Source organism: Agelaius phoeniceus, chromosome 1 (assembly GCF_051311805.1).
Source record: "Agelaius phoeniceus isolate bAgePho1 chromosome 1, bAgePho1.hap1, whole genome shotgun sequence".
NCBI lineage: Eukaryota > Metazoa > Chordata > Aves > Passeriformes > Icteridae > Agelaius > Agelaius phoeniceus.
In genome coordinates, this window is record NC_135265.1 from 21,179,364 (window position 1) to 21,194,472 (window position 15,109).

General features: G+C 39.4%; 1 protein-coding gene across 1 annotated transcript in view; it reads left to right on the top strand.

The window, feature by feature from the left end:
• RSU1 (Ras suppressor protein 1) overlaps positions 1 to 15,109 on the top strand; it is a 102,071-nt gene that overhangs the window by 5,979 nt on the left and 80,983 nt on the right. Inside the window, exon 3 of the mRNA XM_054633398.2 lies at positions 1,492 to 1,542. Within this exon, the coding sequence (XP_054489373.1) occupies positions 1,492 to 1,542 (51 nt within the window). The remainder of the gene's footprint in view (positions 1 to 1,491; positions 1,543 to 15,109) is intronic.

A 15,109-nucleotide genomic window follows, 5' to 3' on the forward strand; every position in this document is an offset into this window, starting at 1 on the left:
CCTTTCTGAAAATAGTATTGGTTGAATAACACTGTGATGAGACAAAAAAGGAGAGGGAGTAGTGAGAATAATGCTTCTAACCTTGTGTTGCTGAGAATAATGCTTGTAATCGTGTGTTGCTAAAGGCCAGTGGTGCACATGGCTTGATGGGGTAGTCAAAAGGCTTACCTTTAAATATGCACTTATTATGGCATTTAAATTCATCAGGAGTTCAATGTTCAGACCAAAATCTGCAGCCCCAAAGCTTCATTGCCCTTTGGTAAGGATCCATGCTTCCTTTGCACAGACATGATGACATTGTTTAATTTCTCTGCTTTAAAAGCAAAGTGAAATGGAAGCACCGTTGTACAGTATCAAAACCGATTATTTTTTCCCTTTTTTTTTTTAAAAAAGCAATTTTTTTTTTTTGTTGATGCTGTTGAGTCTAGGTAAAGCCTCAGAGCTCCAGAATTACTTATTTCTGAAGTGAAATGCAGGGAAAAAAAGGGTTTTTTTTCCTGGGATTGATGATGTCAGATTTTATCTGGCTATAGTCTAGGTTCAGTTGCCTTGGAAGTGAAGATATCAGACTAGAGGACTTTTCATCTCAGTGGTAGAGCTGCTCTTTTGCTGGTTGTTATTAGTCAGGCTTGAGTATCAAGGGCCCATGAAATATTGACTTTTACTGATTGTCCCAATTATTAAAATAGTTATACCAAGAGAAACAAATGTATAAAGCTTATTTAGGCATTTGTTCACAAGCTTGTGACTATCTCCAGAATCTTCTCTCATTTTGCTGTGTAAATTGCAATACTCTATTTATCTATATGGATAAGCACTCAGTAGTGTTAAATGCTTGCTTATGGTTCAGGTACCTATGTGCCCTTTGTTTTAAAGACAGAGCTCTTTGTGGACGCTGCTGCTCTTGTCTGCCCTTTAGTGATGATTTCCTACAATGCTCTTACAGACTTTCCATGGGCTTCTTTCCCTGTCCTCTTGTTCTGCATAGTAAGGCAGTGCAGACAGTACTTTGAGTGCTCAGATTTTGGGAGAAATTCAGGGTGGGTGCACTGTTTACTCTTTTCTCCTTTTTGCCTTTCTTTCCTTCACCACCTGCAATTGCGCAGTGAACTGTGGTGATGTTTTTTTTTTTTTAAACACTGAACTGTCTGATCTGATGGCACCTTTCATTCTGCTAACATGTTGTGTTTGCCTTTTTTAAGTCATGAGCTTTTTCAAGGATTAGCTGAAACAGGTTGCTGTATCAGTGAGTAAAACTCCCCATGTTGTGTCTGATGCAGTAACAGAAATGTGAAATAAAAGTGCAGAGGAGTAGGTGGACTGACCCTTTACTCTTGAGCTTCTCTTGTTTATTTGTGACAATGCATGTGAATCAAGTTACTGGAGTGGAAAGAATATCTTTTTTTTTTTTTTTTTTTTTTTCAGCTGAGATAGATACAGGCTCTCAGTTGCCATGTCCATAAACTAACTTCTTTCTCTCTTCATTTGCAGTTACGCTGTCTCACATCACACAGCTGGTTCTGAGTCACAACAAGCTTACAAGTAAGTATTTTCCTGGGTTTGGACTTCACTGCAGGCAGTTGAGTAACACTGAAAAGCTGGCACTGCTAGTTTGATACAGAGTGCAATGACACTATTAGAGTGGTGCTTCTTGGTTAGTACTTCATTAAAAGTAAAGAGATTGAGGATGTGACTTAACAGCCATTTTCAACATGCCTTTCCAACTTCAATAGAGACCTGCAATGTACAGAAAGATCTGTAGTTCTCAGTCTTGTCAGCAGTTCAGCCAGAAATCTGAAACCATTTCCTACCATGGCTCTGAAGTCCTTATGTTAAGGTGAGGACTTTTGAAATTTTTAACTGTCTCAGAAACACCACAGTTTGCCTTTCAGTGAATGGATAGTGAATTTGACTGAAGCAAAGCAAATTACAACTCCAATGCATTACATATATAATCAAACATATATGAGCAAGGCCAACTGAAAGTAAGCATCAGGCATGGGAAAAAAAGTAGCCTCTTTCTGTCCAAAAAATGGTTTTCTCTTGGTCATACTGCTCACACCATCTTCAGGTTGTGGATCTTGCTTCCCTCAGTAAAGGAGTTCCTAGGTGAGGTGTTGGTGAATGGCATGTCAAGAACAACATAAATACAAGACTTAACTGGGTAGTGGGAGATACCAGACTGACTTTTGCAAGACAAAAGTTTTTGTGGGTTTGGTTTTTTTTTTTTTTTTTTTGTGGTTTATCTACCAGTGTTTTGTGCAAACATTCCTGCTTCTTGGTTGTTGAAATTCAAGCAGTGAATTTTGTCTCACCCCTGTTTCTGTGCATCTTCTAAAAAGTGTTGTTCTTGTTGATGTTCTTCTTTTTGTCTGCTCTCTGCATGTGCCAGTGGGTTTCTCTCTAAACCACTCCTCTTTTTGAAACTCAACTGGAGAGATGGAATGGGGAGGGGAATGGAACCAATAAAGTGGGTGTGTGTTGACAAGAGGCGTATTAGGGTGTTTGTGCTTTAGGGTGTATCTTTACAGATTGAGACGGGTCTTAAGAAACACAAACAAATTAATAAAACTCAGCCTGTTGAACTCTGCACTACTTGCTGCATGAGCTGTAACGTAGCATGTGTTATTTAAAACATGTGAATTAATGCAAAAGTGTCACTGCAGTCTCTGAGTATTTGCAGAGGATTAAGCATGAAGAGAATATAAATATCCCTAGATTTTAGTGCATAAGCACTTCTCTGGATGCAGTTTATTGGGTACTAATGTGTAGCTTAAAGGGTTTGTAGTAAATAGATAAAATTATGGGCACTTACTGGCTGTGAGAGCCATGAATTAGTTGTTCAGGACCCTTCTTTTGGTAGTGTAATGCCCTCTAGACTGACATCTTGCTATTTGTTTTTATCCCATTGTAGTTTTCAAAGAAATCTCAATTTCATTACAAGTGTAAACAACAGTTTCCAGCCATCTGGCATATAAATGATGACTGATGGGTAAATTAATGGGCCAGTTAAGGGAGGAAAAGTCCAAAGTGCATCACTGTTAAACATGCAGCTCTGTGCATGGTTTAGAAGGCCATGAAGTTACAAATAGCTTGAAGCTGAGAGAGTGATCTTTGGAGAAAGATTATGATGAATTTTCTTTGGGCATATTGCTGTCTGGCATCTGTTATCAGCCACTGATGGAGCTGGGGCCACCCAGCTAGTGACTTTTGTGTGTTCCTCAGGTACTACAAGGAGATGGCTGTCCCTGAGCTTGAGCTGTTCAAAGTTAGGTAGTTCATTGTACTCAGCCACTGCAACTTTCTCTGCAGCCTTTGGAGGGTTGCAGGCACCTTGAGATAGCAGTTCATTCTGCACACCTCTGTCTGATTCTTGTGGTCAGACAGCTCACCCAAGGTTGGGTACTACAGCCTGTGCTGACAGGCAGGGCTTCTCTGGTGCTGATTATTTACTGTGGTATCTCTGTCTGAATGGCTGCTTACCTGGCACAAGGATGAAATGAGTTGGAAATGTTACTCCTGGTAAACTTCACTATTCTTTGAGATTTGTAAAATTCTTAGAACTTTTGAAACCTGACAGTTTCAGATGGCCAGTGAATCAGCTCTTCTGCCTGGTGTCTTACAGATTTTAATGTAGCTAAAGGATGATCTCAGCTGAGCACACAACTGGCTGGGCAGGTAGCAGGTGTCTGCCTTGCTCTGAGGAAGAGGAGCTAGGCTGAAGCTCCTGCATGGAGACTTGAATGATGGTAAACTTGGCTGTCTCACATCTGAGCCTGGGGAGGGCATGGGCTTCAGCATGAGCTCCACACTGAAAAGCTGAGTAGCCAACCCTTGTCCTGGCTGAGTCTTAGCTGCAGACCTGACTGGGGGAGGAAAGATACAGTAATAAGAGGTGTCCAAGAATGATGTGTCCAGGTTGGCTTTAACTATTCAAGAAAAATACAGAGTGTACCATTTGCTTAAAGCAGTTTTAGTTTCTAAAATAACAGTTTAAAGATTGCCATGACTGTAAGTTTGTGTTACATTACATTAAATCTCACCCTTCAATTAACTGCTTTCTCCTAAAGTAGCTGTCAGATCAGCAGGCTGCAAGTACATGCCTTCTCTCAGCCAAGGGATTCTGTCAGCCTTTCTAATTGCTCTGTTTGGGTTTCTTTCATGGCAGGAAAAGACCCTTGCTTGTCCTGAGAAGTAACTCATCAAGTCTGAAACTTACTCTTCTTTCACAAATGGATGTAGACACTTAAATAGACAGCACACATTTTTAAAAGGCTAAATTTCAAGTTCATATTCTCATATTTGACACTGTTGACCTAATCTTTTAAGCTATGTAATTAATTGTCTTAGCAGATTGTTCTTAAAATGACTAGGAGGCTGATGGCAGTGACACTTGACATGCTACACTAAGGTCATATTAGCATCTTCTACTAGTTTCCTGCCATTTAAATGAGTGTTCTGCTAGCTTTTTTTTTGGTGTTTAGAGTAAATATGTCTATCTGAAAGAATAAATAAATGTAAAACGTGGATATGCATATTTTTATGTAAATGTACTTTGTATTTTTGCCAGAAAACTATTAAAACTAAGTAAAGTTTCATCAGCAAGTATGAGGACTGCTCAATTAAATCAATCATACTGCTCAGAATACTTTTGTGGCATGGATTTTAGAGTATTTCTAGTGTGCCGTTTGTACTTCATTTACGTGTCTAAATCATTCATTATCAGAAGTACTCAAGTCCACATTGATTTTTCTGGCGGATATTAGGCTGAATTTTTTTTTTTAGTTATCTGGTGCTGTGCTAATAGACGAGTCTTGAACTGGCTTTTTCTGCTCTAGGTGACTTCTGAAACAGTCAAGTCTGTCCTTTGCTGCTTGGTGAGAACTACTTGTGTTTCAAAATGGGAAGCAAAACTCTCAGGGAAGCCAAATAAATAGCTGTGATTCTGCAGTCTTGTTGAACCAGGTGCTGCATAAGTGACAAAGCTGGGATGATTCCTCTGTAGGATCTCTGACAATCCAGTAGAAAGCAGAAGGAGAAAGTGAATATTTGTGGTTTTTCTTGGCATAATGTAGACATAAGGACCAGTGTCTCTATATGTTATACTGGGTGTTTTTCGTTCCATCATTTAGTAATTTTAAAGCCTTCTATCCACTATATAGCTGAGAAGCAAAATTCAAGATAGTCTTAGCCTGCATAGGTTGTCTGATCCTAACACAGGTGTCTTTTGAACCCATTGGCTACCATCAGAGTAAATGCAATAGAAGTTCTAACAAATGTTTTTTTAAATTGGCAGAAATGAGTGGCTGACCATAGGTATCTGCCCTTCAGTGTGGTGGATTAATTCAGGTAGATGTGACCAAGTTGTTTTTGTTCCTGTCGCTTGATGCTAGCTGAGGGACATACAGATTCACCTCCTGCTCAGTAGGATCATTTATGAACAGTGGTAGGGAATTAGGGTAGCTCTGCTAGAGGGGCAGAGAGGGAGTTTGAGCCACAGGATGTACTGTTATAGAGACCACATTTGATCAGTTAGGTCAGCCACAAATACTGTTTCTGCATCATCTGTGCAACAGTAGTAATTTTTGTGGGTATTTATGCTTCTGTTTTGGGTTTTTCTAGGGCTGCTTCACTCAAGTTTAGGTGGAATGTCACTGAAAGTCTGCAGCAATCTTAGCCACTTGCTCATCTGGTGCCTCTGTGCAGGAGGAAAGAGACCTTCAGGTGTTGCTGTAGATCTGCCTGTTCTGCAGGGGCAGCTGCCACAATTCCTGTGACATTGCTGCTCTCTGGTTCATGCTGGGATAGCAGTGCCAGCCGTGTGTCAAGGAATTTGTCATAAAAGTTCTTGAAATCAAACTTAGAGCTATTTTGTTCAGAGCCCTTCAGCTAGAGTTCATGTTTTAATAATGGTTCTGGGGAGCAGGCTGGAGTTGCAGAATACTGAGATTCTGAGAACCCAGGTCAGGGAGAGGAAGGGATATATATCCCCAGGCTTGTTTGTTTTTAATCTGAGTCTTGCTCCAAGTCATTTCAAGCACAAGGTGGAGCTCTGGGACACAGAGTTAAATAGATCACCTGAGTCAGGATCAGGATTTTTTCAGAGCTGATGGTAGGGTTTGTCTATCACATGTCTGGAGGGCTCATGGGGTTTTGGGGTTTTATTTCTTTATTTACTTTATTTGTAAATTGATTGTGCTGGTACAACAAATGGATATCTTTGACTGGAAAAAAGTACCTTTGCAGGCTGAAGTCAGCAGTTAGGTTAGGTTTCATTTTTGGTCCCCTTGTGCCCCACTAGATCTGTAAGAATTGGTGTAGAACTAGCAACAGAAAAAACTCACTTTCATAAAGAATATGCTCTGTTAGAGCATAAAAATGTGGCTTAAGCCTTGTCTGCTTTTTCCTAGCAGAGCAGCTTTTGTGTACTATTTTGCCATGAAGTATGAAGGGATACTGAACCTTATGGAGTTTGATTAGGTCAGCTAGCTCAAGGTATTCTCCAGCCACTTAGAACATATACAGAATTTCACATCCTAGTATAGGATGGGAAATCCTTACTTGGTATGCTGTTGAAGTTTTGACAATTAAAATCCATGTGAATAGGAAATGTGTTTGAAGAGGTTTCAGATGCTCAGTTTGTCTGTTATCACAGCCAAAAGGGCACAGAGGGGAAGATGTGACTGGAAAGCAGGCTGGAATACTAAAGGTTACTTCAGCATTGGCAGCAGGTGTCATCAGTATGTGTACAACTATTATGCTGCCAACCTGTTTTATTTTCATTTATTTTGGGATGTGCAGTAAGTCTTTGACTTGTAGCTGCTATGACAGCTATTTGCGTTAGCTGCCAGTGGTGGTTAATTAACATTGCAAGCATTTGAAGAAATCAATTCAGAGATTGCATCTTCTGAGCCGTTGCCTGCTGGTACCGGAGTGTTCCCGCTGCCGGTGCCGTGCCGGTGCTCTGTGCTTTGCCCAGTAGAGGTCACTCTTTGAGTACATTTAGCATGTTTTTCCCGGGAAGCCGCTGGCGTTCCTGGTAGCTGGCAGCTGTTCATCCCGCCTGCTCGCTGATGGTGCTCAGCAGCTTCGTTTTGCTGTTCTCCTCAGCCTCCTTAACCTCAGGTGGTCCTGTGCTCACTGGCTTCACATATTCATGTGCTGTCTGTAAATGATCTCAGAATTTTCCTGCTATTCATAGCTCACTCCTGATGGTTTATATATCCTTTTGTTCTCGTGCTCTGATTCCTTATCCAGTATTATCAAATGATTAAATAATGAGAGATCAGGAGCAACTATTTTTTACTCAAACCTCTTCTGTGTTACCTGATGTCACGTTCTCTCTCCTCCTCTACCATTCTACTGATGTGCTGTCCTGTACTGTTCTGTGATCTTTTCACTGCTTCTCCCTTGATTCTCATGTAATCCTTTAGTCATCTTTGGTCCCTTCCTTTTTGTGGGGTGATCCATTAGTTTTTTGCTGCTGGTTCCCATTTCCAGACCTGAATTTTGTTTGAGTTCACTTTGTGCTCGTGTCAGAATGGCTGTGTCTCATTGATCATTGCTCTTTTGACAGCCATGTGGTCACCCTTTATCATCACTGTACATTTTGCTTTCTTTCAGCAGAGCAGTTCAAAACTTTTTTTTTTCTGCTCACATGACTTACTGCTTCTTTGCTTTACCATCTCCTTAATTGTTTTTCTCTCTGTGTGTGACCTGCACAAAAGCTTGTCCTTTTGTTGCTGTTAACCCTCTTGACTGTGTCCTTGATCTTTTTTAGCATGCTGCTAAAATCTCTTGGTTTAATTTTTACATTAGGATGTCTCCTTTCTGAGTCACCTTTTTGGCTGTAGTCTATACCTGGATCTATTGGAGGTAGTCCAGAGCCATCAACACTGCATCTGCCTGTCCTGAATTCCTTCCCAGTCTGGCTGCTTTGTGTTCTCCAGTCTGCTGAAATATGTGATGGTGTCTCCCACTGGTATTGTCTGATACTTTGCATCTTGCCTGGTATCAGGTTATTTATATAACAAATTTGCTGGCTTCTGGAAGGAATCAGATCACCTGTACTCTTTACTCTTTGTTGCTTCTTGTATTCTCCTCTACTCTGCTTCTGCCTCTGCTTCCTTCTGTAAGTCATTCCATGCTGTTGTCCTGACACAATACACCAATGGGACAGGTAATGTCTGCAGGGTATGACCAGGCCTGTGTCCAAAGCACAGGACTTGTGCCTGACAGTGTCTTATCAGCTGTGTGGGAGAGATGCTTTAAGCTAACTGTAAGCCTTTCATTTTTTTGTATGTTTTGATTTGGCCTTACTTCCTATTTCTGATGCAGGGATCTCTAATGGGAAATATCTTACTGAATGCAGTACACAGGAGGATGTGAAAAGGAGGAAAAAGGGGATCCCTATACATATGCCTTACTAAATTTGTGACATCTGGGCTCTACTCAAATGTGTTGATTAAATACCTTGTTAGCTTTTTCTTTTCTTCCTAAAAAAAACCCCAAACTTTTGGTTCTGAGAAAATACAGGTGGTAGAGCATTTTAATTTTAAACGTATATAGTATCAAATTTGCTTCTTAGAAATTTTGGGGAAATGAAACAGAATAATGTGTGAAAGAGTTTTGTGCTGTAATGGTATAAGGATACATGCAGAAAGTGCCCAATTTATGCACAAATTAAATTGTCAAAGTTTGTGCTGTATGGCATCAAAGTCAGTTTTGCACCATAAGTAAAGCAACACTGGACACAAATCACTTGTCTTGAACATAATTCTTCGGATACTTTTGTTCTTCTCTTACTAAAAGACACCTGCAAACATACTAACTCCTTTTTTTAAATTCTCGATGTTTTCTGACACGTTACTACAAATTACTTGTGTCTTCATTTAAGCCCATTGGCTGAAAATAGCCCTAATTTTTTTGTGGAAGCCCCATATCATTCCTTCATGTTTATATGTTGTAATGGGAACTTACTGTAAATCCTCTTGCCACACACAGACTATTTTGCAGTTGGCATTTTCAAAGTAAGTGAACTCACCTCATTAAAGACATTAATTTTGTATTACAGAATTTACTGTCTAACAAGCCAAGTAGAATTTTTTGGCTTCTAATATGGGAGGACTGAGACAAGAAGGTAGACTAGGTGTAGATTGAAGGGAAACTGGATTTAGTTTTGTGTACTTGTTTTTTTAGTCTATTTTTTATGTGTTCTTTTATTAGTCAGGTGTGTTGAAGTGGATAACAACACAGCATTTCCCTTCAGACTGCTCACCCTCGGTCCTCTTAACTTTTTCCATTCCTGTGGCATAACCTTTGGGGTGAAATCATTCCCTGATCTTGATGTGATGATGGCCAGGATGGTAACTGGTTGCTACCAGTAATATCTCCCATAGCTGGAAATGAAAAGTACAGTCAGCTGAAGCCTGGGGTAAGCTAATGGAGAGGCACAGGGAGGACTCTCTGCCATACAGGCCTAAGGAGGTGGCTTTAAGTGCTGGGTATGGGGAGCTCAAACTAGGAGGGAGCTTAATTCATTCCTGGTTCTGAGAACTAGAGCAGAAACACATGTGCTGACTCTGCTTTTGAGCAGTGAGCTTTTTTACTGCAGGCTCTTCTGTGAGTGTGTTTAGAGGACAGGCTGGTGTCCCCACTAAGCAGTGTCAGCACAGCAGTCTGCAGTGCTGAATAGGGAAAGACTCAGTTGATCCAAGCTGCAGTGAGAAATAGTCCTATGTGTGTTTCTAAAAACATTTCAGTGCTGTAAAAAGTTTAAACTCCAAATATTGGCTAACAAGGCAAACTGAAATAATGAAAAAAATTTTGGACACACTGAAAGCAGAATTTTGTAAATAAGCACCGCTGGGCACACAGGTAGATGGACACTTCTGAGTAAGAGGCTGAAGTGATCTTCACCTTTGAGGGTGATTTGTAGTAATTGTTCAAGGCCTTGTGTGCAGGACATCTTTGGTTAGTTCCTTTTGTAAACTGCAGAAAACATGTTGAATAGACTGAAGTAAAGAGAATATTGAGGAAGGGAAGGGTGAACTTACTGAATGAACTTCAGACAGGTTGATTTATCTAAAGCCAGCAACTGTGCAGTAGTGGGAAACTGAAGAGATCATGCTTAAACAGTTCAAACACCTGAAGGAGACTCACTGGCATTTAGTGATACTGTTTGCATTTGTGGAACCTAATATAAAATCTCAATACTAACAAGTAAAGTTCTTTTGTCCTGCAGAAGTTATTTCTCTTAGCCATTTGCTATATCAACACACACAGATGATCTGACTTGTAATAAGGGTGCATAGCCTACATTCTTCAACTTTGTGCATGGTGTACCTCATGGGTTTTTTTCCTCCTGACTTAAATATAAGACAGCAAGTGTCTTGGCTGAACTGTGCACTTCTCACAAAGCAGTTATTGAAGATGAAGATGCTGTGGTTGACCACAGTAATTTGAAAAGCTTGGCTAATACTTTGTTCTCTTGAAAATTATTTGCAGAAATTAAGTACTTGTTTATATCCACATTTTTATGCATATCCTTATTCACTCCATTCTCTAATACTGTTATAAATGCTAAAAAGCATCAGATTTTTGTGAGCTATTTTGGTGTGGTTTCAGTTCTTTGCAGTTAGGTGGTGTGTTTTCAACATAGGAATCCTTTCCTAACCTCAGCCCCTGGCTTCTAGGATTTTTCTCCAAACTCTGGCATTCTAAGCTCTCTTCTCAGAGAAGAACAGATTTGTCCTTTCTCTTCACTAGATGTCACTTGATTCCCAGTGTCTTCTCAGTCTTTCTTGTGCTCACTGCTCTTCTCCTTAGACTCTAGCTTCTAAATGAATACTGTTTATTGACAAATTGAGCTATAGTGTAATTTAAACATGTTCATAAGAACAGTTTAATATCTGAAGTTCTTCTGTGGATAATTGAAATAAAAAATCCCTGCTGGTTTCTGGAAAGAGCTGAAGATTAAGGAGACAAGTTTGTTTTTAATGTTTTCAGTGTGAGGAAGATTAATATCCATCTTTGGAAGAGTGAAGGGAGGGCAAAAGGGGAAACTTGAACTACATAGTGTGTAAATTAAGTACTGTATGCTTCAGTTGGGATCAGGATTCTCTCCAGTTAGCTGCCAAATATGATATCAGCATGCCTATGAATATTTAAAATGAAAACTGTTGTGTTCTCCCTCTGCTAATTCCTCTTTCATTTTGGTGAAGCTGATTGCTTCTCTTTCTGTATAACAGAACCCTTGTCAAATTAATCTAAACATGACTCTAGCTCTGTGAGTGCAGTTATATTGGATGCACAGAATGTATTATATATTTAGTATTCTAAATTCTTCCTCCCCCATGAAATGTGAGTAACATTTCATGTCTTTATGACCTTTACACTAAGGGATCCTTACTCATGAAAGCTTCCTGTTGATGCTAACTGGATTAGCAAGTCCACAGAACTGGGTTTATTATATTGTAGAGCCCACAGGTTTTACTTCAGTCTTAAAAAGTGGGTTCTTGCTCTTGGCAAGAGATTTCTGCTTGGGATCCACAATGGACTGATTGGACTCTGAAAGGTCTGCATTGAGTTCTCTTTATCCTGTATGACTCTTGACCAGCTTTCCAGTGGAACAGTTTAATGAGAAACTGGCATAGTTGCATAAATCTCTCTTCTGTCAGGTACTGCTATTTTAATAGCTCTTTTGGATAAATATTCCCTTAGAACCTGTAAAGGTTTGGAGTACTACTGAACATCATGTTCCTAGGTACTGCAAAATTACTTCATTAAGTAAAGAAACATTCTGAAAAAGCTAGGGATTCTGCAGCTAATCACATTCTAAGGATGTGATTGCCAAAGAAATTAATCTTACTTAAAAAATTAACATTCTTATTTCTCATGATGTCTGATGCAAAAAACATTGACTTCAGTTGGAGGCTTTCTGTAGCCTTTGGGGTCATATTTATTGAGGAGATTGCAAGCCTATTCATGCACAATTTTATGCATAATCAGGTATTACAGATAGCACTTTCCAAGCAGCTGTGGGACAATGTTTATTTTGGATATTCAGTGTTAGGGGTTAAAGGAACTGAAATGTTTAATGCAGTTTCTGTACTGTGTGTTCTTCTCATGGAGACTTATATTTTTACTAAATAATTTCACTTACTCAGTTGGGTAGTTTATTGACCCTTCTAGTTTGGTTTTTTTTTTTTTTCATCTGAAGTTCCTTATTTAAAATGTTTTTCATTTTAGTTTCAAACTGTAAAGAAAATTTTGATACAGATCTTTTTTACCAAGAGTGTCTTCAGAAATGTTTAATTTAGTGTCTTTACTAAACAAACAGAAAAAAAGCAGACTAGATTTCATCTTTTAGGTAAAAGGGAGTGGAGACTTAATTTTGCAAACACCTGAGTTTGTTTTCTTTTGAGTGAGGATTGCTGTTCTTTCTCAGGGCTTCACCAAGAGAAATAAACTCTGACCATTTTCAGAAATAATGATTTTTTGAAGGCTGTGCATTTTCAGCTGTTTGAAGGGCTCTGCCACCACAGAGGGAATTGTATTGAGACCTGTGTGAATGGCAAAAGAGTTACTTTTTGAGTGGAACTAGAGGGAAAGTAATGAACTTTTTCTTCTTTTCTGCTTCCTGTGCTCTTCATCCTTGTCAGAGGTTGGGTACAGAAAAGGAGCTGGATTTGCATGTCAGTTCTAGGTAGTGGTGTGAGAACCTCTTGCATTCCTGCTTTCTGGGAAAGGGGTGCATCTGAGACAGGTGATTCCAGGCTGCTGTCACTGATCTGGATGTTTTTAGTGAGTTTCTCTGCAGGATCCAGCTGTCCTGGATGAAAGGTCCTTCTAACCCAGTGCCTGCTCTCCAGCTGAGGGCAACATCAGACCTCTAGTAAAGATCATGTCTGGTGTTGGCTTCTGCTTCTCAATGCTGAAAGAAGGTTAAGGCTCAGATCCAGGATACTCTAAGTGTGGAGTTACATAGTCATTGAATAGTAGCATTTAATCCTTCTTAATCTGTAATTTGGAAATAATTTTGTTAACTTTTAAACAGCTACTGGTTGTATAGGAATAAAATGTAATAATTTGCCTCTAGTAAACTTGACGTGAGCTTGATGTTTTAGTGTCTAAAGAATTCCCACTGACTTCAGGGCAAAAAGAGCATAAATGCTTTGAAGTATAACAAGTTGCCAATCCTTATTTCCAGAAACATGAACAAAGTCCTCTAAATCCTTGTGGGCAGCCTATAGACCCTGTCTTTCACTGTCAACCAACCATTGAAATCAAGGTGAAGTCTACAGCTGTCATAGTGAATCATTGTATGCAGTTTCCAGGGTTGAACAAGGGGAAGCTGTTCCTGGTCTTGTCAAGTGAAACTTCATATGAATGGGGCTTCATGGTGTGACTGAAGCTTCGCAGGAGAACGCAAAGGCACTGGGCTGCCAAATTTTCCTGGTGTTTGCTGAGGGGGAGTTGTTAATGACACTGGGCAGCAGATGGTCTCAGGAGAGTTGTTAAGACACCGCAGATCGTACTGTAAACACGTGGGTGAACAGAGCCAGGATGCTGACAGTTCACTCTCACAGCTCATCGTGACAAGGAGACTCGAGTGGAATTCAGCATTGCCAGAACATGAATGTCTCGGGATTTGGCAGTCAAAGGGCTGCCAAACGTATCTGGGAAGAGTTTTGCAACATAGTAGTGGAATGGTAGTCAGGTCATGTGAAGTTCAAAACAGAGAGCAGGATATGCCTCCTTAGCCTTGCTTCACCACCAGAGGTCTTTGGACCTGGAGCTACTGATCCTGTGCTGTTTAGCTACAAGATCAGTACAGCAGTTAAATTCAGTCTTCTAATTTTCGTTGAACACAAGAGAGCATTTATTTATATTAAAAATGTATTTGAATTGTTGAACCAGAAAATAAACTATTAGAGGAAAAAGTCCTCTCTTCCCTGACCACAAGCCTGGTGTTGACCTACTCTTCTCTTCTTCCTTCTCACAAAATACCTCCAGGCATTCCATCCAAACCAAAAAGTACAGTTGTGGACTGGGGCTTTTCATTTTGATTTAACAGGGTAAGACACAAAAGCATTTCATTTAAATCCTTTGCTAAATATTTAGCCTTTTTCTCATCTCAGGCTGCTTACCAATGCAGCTTTTAGTATATCTTGAAGAAAACAATGATATAAAGTATCCTAAGTGTCATTCACAACATGAAATACAGTATGTGGGGATTAAACAGATATATCAGAAGACAGTGTTATATCTGTATTGGTCTTTCTATTATTAAAGCTTTGACTAAACTAAAACCCATATTTTCTAGTACTTTTGATTCCTAGTCTTCATAAATGCAGTATCTGAGAAGATCAGAAACATGATTTGCCTGTCTGTTGCATCTCATCAAAGTCAAATTATGAAGTCTAATTTCTGAAAGGAAAATATTTTAATACCAGTAATTACTTTTCTGGTGAAATATTGAGGCTGGCAACAGCTGAATGATGCCAATTAAAGCCCTCAGTTAACTTCTGTTAGGGAATAATTTAAAATAACAGTAGTAGTGAAATACCCTTTAGTTTGTGAACACACATAATTCTCACTATCATTGAATGACAGATAAGTAAGGACCAGTTGGAAAATACCTCTAAGGGAGTTCTTCTAAATGCTCAGATTTGCCTTAATGACTTTTATATGAAAGTCTGCTAAAAACCTCCTGCAATGAATATGGCCCTCAACAGTAATATTTATGTAGTGTAATTAGAGTCTTTGTTAGGGATCCCATTATTGTTCACATTGTAATTAGACTTATAATCTAGTAAATGTGACATACTGCAATGTTCCGCTTTGTAAACATTATTGACTCCATTTTAAGACTGAGATTGCCTCATACCAACAAATAAAAAAAAATCATGGCCTCATAAAACCTTCTAATTATTTAGATGAGCACTTTGTGGATTCCTGATGCAAAGTTGAGACTGAACCAAGGTGAATATTGAGCACAGGTGCAAGGTTCAGTACAGGTGACTTGCCAAACTCCTTTATACCTCAGCTGGCTGCTTAAATCTCACTCAGTTTAAGGAGAGAAGAGATGCAAATCTGAATAGCTTTT